General features: G+C 36.2%; 1 protein-coding gene across 1 annotated transcript in view; it reads right to left on the bottom strand.

Moving 5' to 3' along the window:
- Nucleotides 1–404: 404 nt before the first annotated feature.
- Nucleotides 405–9,064, bottom strand: part of LOC131855372 (pyruvate dehydrogenase (acetyl-transferring) kinase, mitochondrial) — a 28,334-nt gene continuing 19,674 nt past the window's right edge. The window contains exons 2-9 of the mRNA XM_059206631.1: nt 7,948–8,005; nt 5,929–6,078; nt 5,082–5,266; nt 4,123–4,317; nt 2,729–2,895; nt 2,211–2,325; nt 1,533–1,642; nt 405–754 (exon numbers count right to left, since the gene is read on the bottom strand). Coding sequence (XP_059062614.1) covers nt 575–754; nt 1,533–1,642; nt 2,211–2,325; nt 2,729–2,895; nt 4,123–4,317; nt 5,082–5,266; nt 5,929–6,078; nt 7,948–8,005 — 1,160 coding nt within the window. The 3' untranslated portion in view covers nt 405–574. The remainder of the gene's footprint in view (nt 755–1,532; nt 1,643–2,210; nt 2,326–2,728; nt 2,896–4,122; nt 4,318–5,081; nt 5,267–5,928; nt 6,079–7,947; nt 8,006–9,064) is intronic.

The raw sequence follows: 9,064 nt of genomic DNA, 5'->3' as shown, positions 1-9,064 counted from the left end.
TTATAATTATATACAGAGAGAAAACTTTTTACTTAGTGAACATAATGGAATGTTAAGTCAGTAAATAGAAACAATAACTATAAACTATTGTCTATGTAACGCTTAAAAACAATGAAATAGTGAATAATAAATGAGATTGATAAAATATTTATGTATATTCCGGCAGATAGGACAAATGTTCTTAAACATGTTCCAGCATTTCTTACAGCCATTAAATTATATTATAAATGTGACATTTCTGTTTGACGAACGAGCTAATCTCATGAACTGTTTCAAGATTGAATATATTTTAGTGTTAGCCCATTCAAACAAAGATATAGTATTGTCTTCATGGTACAACCAATTGTATGATGCAGGCGAAGTTAGCTAGTTAATAATATATATATTACAATATTCTGTTTAAAATTTATAATTTCTCGAAACGTAAAGTTATATTTCGACTTATACAACTTAAGTATTACTTTTATACATATAATATAAATTAAACAAAAACTTTACATTCCACATGGCACCAGTGCTCAAGAATTCATTCTGTACATATTAAATTATCTATGGTTCACTCCTCGGTCTCGCATCATAGACTATGCGACACGGGCGTATGTGATGATAGTGGCGATACTTTCTCCTTGTTCTTGGCGTGGGCGGCGGTGTTGACTGGGCCCGACCAGTCGGCTAGCTGCGCTACTGGTCTGTAGAACTTGGACGATGTTTTGTTGAAGATCGGCAGGAACTCGTTGGCTTCATTTGTTAACGCCTGTAAGAGAGTTGCTGTTACAGAAAAGTTATCTGTTGCTGACGTTCTAGTCGCATGCTTTTATAGTTTATGTATAAATAAATAAATAATAAATAATCTTGGACAATTAAAACAGCGTCATCTAGTCCCACTGCAAGCAGAGCTTGTGTCATGGGTACTAGACAACTGATATAAATACTTAGATACTATTTTTTGTAAATACATACATAATATAATAAAAATCATACTCATGAATACAAATGTATGCACCGTGCGAGGAATCAAATCCGCGACTATCTAGGCAATCAAAGTATATATGCGATAGAAAGCGGTACCCATTGAGTGTATTATATGACTTTTTGATCAGAGAAAATGAGAGAGACTAGCTACTACTAATCTAAGAGAATTACAATAATAAGCCATTAGAATATCCTCTAAAAAATGTTGTAAAAAGTTCAACAACAGGCTGACAGCCCACCTGATGGTAAGCAATAACCGTTGCCTATACACATGAACAGTACGTACATCATGTCATCATGTACCCATCACCACCAGCGTTGCCATTCCAAAGGTCTAAGAAGTCCTGTCTCTTAACATGTAATTTGACTAGCTAATCTGCAACTGAAAAATAGCTTACAAAGCAAGCTGCTTGGTGGCTAAAATAGGTGAGACTGAGGTACACACGGAGACGAGTTCTTAAGGTCTACCTCTGCTAAGTTTAAAACTAAATTTATAACCCCTGTTATTATTGCTTTTTATAGTTATGCCATTGCCACTTCTGGTAAGGCTGTTGACTTACCTTCATATATATGACTGCGTCGGTCCCGTGACCTTCACATGACATGAGGACCAGGTCACCGTGGAAGTACCTCGCGTACAGGCGGGATATAGGCAGACCATATCCGTATCCTGTAAATAATAATCATAATAAAAACTGAAGACAATTCCCACAGCTTGTGGTATGGGTACTAGACAACTGATAAAAATACTTAGACATTTTTATGTGTAAACGCATATAACAATATACATAGAAAACACCCAGACCGATACAAACAATTATACTCATGGATACAAAATGTTTGTACCGTGCGAGGAATCGAACCGGCAACCATCGGTGTGCTAAACCGCTAGACCACCGAGGTCGGGGAGGGGAAGCGGAAAATGCTGTTTAATCAATACTCAATATTTATTGCATTCCATAATATTACAATGAAAGATGTTCATAATTGGTTTTAGATCATTATGGAGCCTGTAAGGGCACGCAAACATAACATTATTATTATTATTATAAGCAACTGGTCAAATACATCTTTACATAGCACAAAAAGAAGTTACTTCCGTTGTCTGTTCGCTTAGATCTAATAATGTAGTTTTTATCAATAGGTAGAGTGATTCAAGAGAAATGTTTATATGTATAATACATATAAACACGTGCAAAGCCGGGGCGGGTAACTAGTAATATATAAAATGAACTCACCAGCAAGAGGCACCGTGTGTGAATCCGACTTGGACGGCTGCGGTGCTGTGCTGTACATGTACTTGAAGAGCAGGTCTGTCACACTCCTGGGGATGCCACCACCGCGGTCTGACATCTGAAGATATTATGTCGTCATCAGGCATGGAAGGTAAGATGAAAACATAAGTATTTCGCATAGTGTAAATATATACATATTGTACATGAAAATTCCTATACTTGATACTTGCAGGACAGGTCTAGTCTACTGTAGCAATTAATATTTATATATATGCGTTTAAAATCGCATATAATAATAAATACTATTATAAACGCATAAGAAAGTATATACGCCACTTACATAAAAAAAATATCTGTCTTTCTGTATGTTCTTCATAATCTCTGAAATGGTTGGACCGATTTTGACGGGACTTTTAATCGCACTTCGGAGTAAACTGTAAGGAGTAACTTAGGATAAACATATCCTAGATTATGTTGATTAAAAAAAAGTTGTATTATTTCTATGTTATAAAAACAATCACCTTCACAGATATATCCTCGCGGCCCTGTATCAGGTTGACTTTTATCGGCGGCGGGCTGCCCTCGTGATGCTCCATGACGGCTCGCATCGCGTTCTTGAACAGCTCGAACAGCATGTGGTAGAGATGCGAAGGCACGTACACTACCGGCATCGGCTTCTCGCTGGACACTGGAATTATTTACAAAAAATATATAATAATAATAATAATCTCAGTACAATTAACACAGCGCCATCTAGACCCTAAAGCTAGCTAAAGCTTGTGTTATGAGTACTAGACAACTGATACAAATACATAGATCATTTTTTTTCGCAAATACATACATAATATACATAGAAAACACCCAGCCTGATACAAACAATCATACTCATGAATACAAATGTTTGTGCCGTGCGAGGAATCGAACCCGCGACCATCGGACGTAAAGCGGTGTGCTAGACCGCTAGACCACCGTGGTCACCGACGTCATGTATCTATTTTTACATATATTAATATTAATTCATAAACAACATGAGAAGATGTTTATAAGTACAATATTGATAAAAACGCGCACGTAATACCTACTCTCATGCATGGCAACAGTTTAATATAAGTACAAAATACAAATAAACTGTCTTTTTAAAAAAATAAAATTCAATTGAGTTTCTTGTCAGTTCTTCTCGATAAAATCTGTATACTGAACTGAATGGTAGTGAAAAAATATTAATACCAAAAATTTTACGTTCATAAGCGGCTAAAATGTCACATGAATACACGATTTTTTTTTATTTGATTTAGGTTGAAATGTGAGGATCGTAACAGTGTCGTAGAATTAATTTCTCTGTGATTACATTCCTCCATCTGTGTCTTTTGTGTAATGTCCAGCATCATGGAACGTAGTGTCCAGCGATGATTGGACTTTGTCACCAACGTGTGGTGCACTCTAGGACATTTTTTTATTATAGGCTATTGTCAGGTGCTAAAACCTGTAACACTGCGACCTGCAAACATCTATTGTGCTCGCCCTTTTTTAAAGTTCGCTACCTAGACCTGTGAGGGACAAGAATTGAAGGAATATTCTTAGGAGCGATGGTTTTATCTCCTCAGGATATAGTGTATACATTCCAAAGGAGATATTTCGTTTATGCATGAGTGGGCTTTGTAGCCCATGTCAATTTAACAATCTGCAGATTTTGCCAAGCAGAAGAATCGCTACTACACATCCGATGTGGTAAATTCAGGCCTAATTGCGCCATGTCTTTATTCAATTCGCAGTGTCCAGTGATGGCCCTAGTCATGATGCATATATACTTTTTACTTTATAGCAATAGTCTATTGGAGTATTGATTCTAAAGCGTTAGCCATCCATCCTACTGTCACCATAATCACATTTTTTTAAGATAATATTAAAATCTTACCTCCTGCCTGCATTATCTCCAGCTCGGGTGAGGCAAGGTAGTACCGATCGCAGAGGAACCTCGCGTTTTCGTAAGCATCTTTAACAACCGCGACCACGTCGCACGCCGGGTCGATGGAACCGATATGTCGACCTCCAGCCCCGATTCCGTTTACTGACGCTTGCCTGCCCCCTAGCTGCTCCCCGAACAGCAAGGCTGGAAGAAAAACTAGTCATTTAGCATATTAAAAGTTAACATTTGATGACTGTGGTTTAGCGATTTCGCACACTCTCTTACGGTTCGATATCTCGAGCAGTATGAACATCTCTATTCATGAGTTTGGGTGTTTCCTTATTTTTGTTACGAAATTTCAGCGCCGCAATCTCAACTGGGAAAAAAATCACGGCCTTGTTGATATAGCGGTTTAGGAAACGACCTTATTTCAGACGGTCGCAGGTTCGGATGTTTTGAGCTGTACAAACATTTCTGTTCATAAGTATAAGTATTAGTCTGGGTGTTTCCTTTATTTTATTATAAAGAATTGGAGCGAGTGTGAGAGTGACTGTAATCTCGTCTGATGTGATGATGCGGTCATCTTCATCTGTTACACGCAAGCTCAGTAAGGTTTATATCTTAATAATATAATACTATAAACGCGATAGTTTATAAGTATGGATGTTTATTACTCTTTACCGTAATATAGCTTATGCATCTGGATAACACATTTTTATTGAAGTTGGGTGAAACCGCGGGCACACGTAGTGTAATATATGCGTATAACACGCATAGTATAGTAGAGATATAAAGTAAGACATAAGTATAGAACAAGTCGAGAATGTCAAACATTTGTAATCTCTTGCGAAGCCGGTACAGGTCGCTATTTAACAATGAAATAACGTTTTTAATTACTTAACCTCAAGAATAAAAACTGTCTATTAATTCATTTACATCCTGGGGACATAAAAAAAACGAGAACTCACTGTGCTGATTTATGAGCATCCTGATGGATATCCGGCTCATGTAGAACCTGTCGAGGAAGTACTGGATGGAGTTCTCCGTGCCGGTGTCCACCTCGTGGGACTCCTTCAGCTCCAGGACACCCTGAGCCATCGTTTGAACCACATCCGCGTGACGGTTCCGTATGTGAACTAGACGCTCGCAGAACCTGTATAATAAATAAATAAATAAATACTCTATGAAAGAAATAAGATTTTTCAATACCCCCAACGTGTTAAGTATGTATTAAAAAAAAATCTAGGTATTTATATCAATTGTCTAGTACCTATAACACAAGCTCTGCTTAGCTTAGGACTAGATGGCGATAGAGATATAAACAATCTCCCTGGATAATTAATTAATAACCCTGAACAATTAACTCAGCGCCATCTAGTCCCACGGTATTCATTTATATTTGCACAAAATTATATTAAAGGGTACATACGAGGATTAAATGTTTATCCCGCGCGAGGAATCGAACCCGCAATATTAGAATCCTAGATCACCAGGACCAGGACGTTGTTGAGAAACTACAATAGTCAGATCAGAGGCGGATCTACCTAAGGGCTTTTTGGGCTGCAGCCCAGGGCCCCGAGAATACAAAGGGACTCCAGTCCCCACTGAAACGATATTTAGAATATAAAAAAATATCTAGAATATTAAAAACCTATCATAAGATTGGTTGAGATCAATCAACCCATTCAAGTGCGTCTATCGAAAGGAACTCGGTAGGTAGGTCGAAAGGAACTAGGTAGGCCTCTAAGTAGATTTAGCCCAGGGCCGATCTTCACGATCCGCCTCTGTATCAGAATAAATTAAAATAGTACCTACTCTGTCAAAATGGGTGGATCCGGCTCCATCTTCTCGAACTCTGTGATCTCCTCGAACGACCTCTCGTACCACTGGTTGACCAGCCCCACCGACGGCATCCGCAGTAAATTCTCTGGCAGTAACGCTATCTCTTTCATTATGTTCGCCAATCTGAAACACGAGAGATTAAAAGTAATGAAAACACTATGACAGACGCCATGTTCGGATATGGTAAATCGTCCCGTAAAGACATTTTTTATATGTAAAGTATTAATATATAAGTATAATAGTCCACCTTTGCTCACTTTGTATATGTTTAAGTTTAGAACTGTATTTAAAAGTGCAATAAAAAATATATAATAATGCGAAAAAAAAGGTCTGTAAAAGGGGTGATGAAAATTTATATGGAAGTATCATCATTTTTAAAGTTAGAAGCTTGTAATCTATTTTAGCGACAGTTGATTAAATACAAAAAACATGACATTCAAAATTTGTAAAAAAAACCCTTTAAAGGGATAAAATAATATAGGGGATGAAAGTTTGTACGGATATTCGTCATGGTCTGCTCATGTCACTACGACTGATTTAATCTTATTGTATATTTATATTTCACCCAAAAAAATTAGTGCGGGTTGGTAGTTTGTAATCGCACGTTTCGACTTGTAAATGTAAACTTACAAGGATTATTTAAAAGAGCAACACACAAGTTTTTTGCTCGTTCTTCTTGTGTTGAGACAGCTTTCCAAACGAGCGGTAGATAGAAAAAAAATTGTTATGACTATTTAAAAGTGCTTAAATTAAGTTTATTTGAATAAATGATTTTCTATTCTATTCTATTCTTTAAGCTATAACAACGAAATTTTCTCATTTATTTTTATAATTAGCCTAAAGAATTAAAAATGCTATCCAAAGTCACTATTCCACGCAAACGAAGTCGCGGGCACAGCATTTATGGAAGTATCGTCATTTTTAAATCATGAAACTTATTGTTTAGGTTGTTAATTAAATATAAATAATTATGACACTCAAAATTTTATTTTGCACTTTTAAGGGTAAAAAGTATATTTTACCCTTAAAAGTGCAAAATAAAATAGAAGACGAAAGTTTGCATGGAAATTCATAATTTTTTAAACTAGAACTATGAAACTTTTATCTTTGGCTCTTTGGATTAGATGATTAAATATTTTATGCTATAGAAAATCACTATTCCACGCGGACGACGTCGCGGGCACAGCTAGTATAAAAATAAAGAAATGCTATCTCCTTTAAAAGTTGATTACATAATAAACGAAATACCGTAACTTACAATAACAATTATATCAAAATATCAACATAGCGACGAACCGGTATTAACAAAAGCATTTGTTTGGTGTGGCTCATAAAATATTGATAAGACACGATGCACTTTAGTATGTGAATGATAACAGCGTCATACGTACCTATCAGTATATTTAAGTATAACTAGCTACGCGTAGCGACTTCTCTCGGATTTTGAACAATGTTATGATCATTATTTTTGACGATCTCGGTGATCTAGTGGATTAGCAAACCGCTTTACTTGCGATGGTCGCGGGTTCGATTCCTCACTCCGTACCCACATTTACATTCATGAGTACGATTGTTTGCGACTATATATAAGTATTTTTTTTCGGACTACTCTTATATTTGTATCAGTTGTCTAGTACCCATAACACAAGCTTTAGCTAGCTTAACTTGGGTCTAGATGGCGCTGTGTAAATTGTCCTGAGAATATTATTATTATTATTAATTACCTATATAAACAACAAGAAGTACCAGTTACAAAGAGACCAAGAGATCAAGTTGATATTATAATATTTAGTGATAACATACCGGATGCAAGTATTTCGAAGTATTTCTTATAAGTCTTACATTTATAGAAAAAACATGATGATAAAAATTATAATACATCTAAACAGACAGATAATGCACTTGTAAACATTAACTTCCAGTAGTTTCTCAATTCTGATAAGACTAAACTCAATTATGGTGCGCAATAAAAAAAAATAGATAAATATTTACCTAACGGGTAGCTCTTTACGTAGAAAGAGATATGACTTCTTCTCGCACGCATTTAAACCTGAAATAAAGAAAAAATATATTAGTAAAATAAATACACCGTCGTGGCTTAGTGGTTTAATACTATTACTGAGACTAAAGAGTCGTGAGTTCGAATCTGAAGCAAATTCTAAATAACGACTTTGTTTTTCTTTTTAGAACATTTCTAATGCTTCGCTGTAGTTGGTGTTTACATCTAGCTGACCCCGCAACGTTGTTTGGCTATATAAATTAAAATCGCTATTAAAAAATCGGGTATGTTATTTTTTATGCCACATTGTAAAAAAACAGTTTTGTCCAAAATATAAAAATTAAATGTTATGGGTGAAGAACCCTTATCACTTAGGGGTATGAAAAATAGATAGTAGCCGATTCTGAGACCTACTGAATATTTATATAAAATTTCATAAAAATCGGTTAAGACGTTTCGGAGGTGTATGGCAACTAACACTGTGACACAAGAATTTTATTATTATATTGATTAACTAGTGAATCAAAGGTGACTGACGTAGTAATCTATCAACGCACAGCCCAAATCATTGGACGGATCGGGCTGAAATTTGGCATGCAGGTAGATATTATGACGTAGGCATCCGTTAAGAAAGGATTTTGATTCATTCTACCCCCACGGGGGCAAAATAGGGGATGAAAGTTTGTACGAAACTTTGTCAATCTTAAACCGATCGGGCTGAGACTTTGCATGGATAAAGCTACATAGACGCATCCCCTAAGAAAGGATTTTGATAAATTCCACCCCTAAGGGGATAAATTAACGCGAACGAACCGCTATAATTAGAGTTAGGCTAGAACTAGTATAGATATACAGATATGTATATATAATTGCATCCGACTGTATCGCCAATACCCCGCCTCCATTTCTATTTATCGCATAGATACCAATATTATTTACGTTGGATGAAACACCTCAAATATCTGAACTTGCCAATAACGGACTTTGTTCCTTGGCACGCCCATTTAATTAAAAAACAAACACTATTTCTTGTCTGTCTTTATCTTTGCGAACTCATAAACTTACGCTATCTATACGGGGTTATGAAAATAGTCACCCGCGCCATAGTAT

Source organism: Achroia grisella, unplaced genomic scaffold, assembly GCF_030625045.1.
Source record: "Achroia grisella isolate CSIRO2021 unplaced genomic scaffold, CSIRO_AGI_Agris_v1 utg1360, whole genome shotgun sequence".
NCBI lineage: Eukaryota > Metazoa > Arthropoda > Insecta > Lepidoptera > Pyralidae > Achroia > Achroia grisella.
The sequence above is the reverse complement of the archived record's forward strand: the minus strand, read 5'-3'. Positions and strand labels throughout refer to the sequence as shown.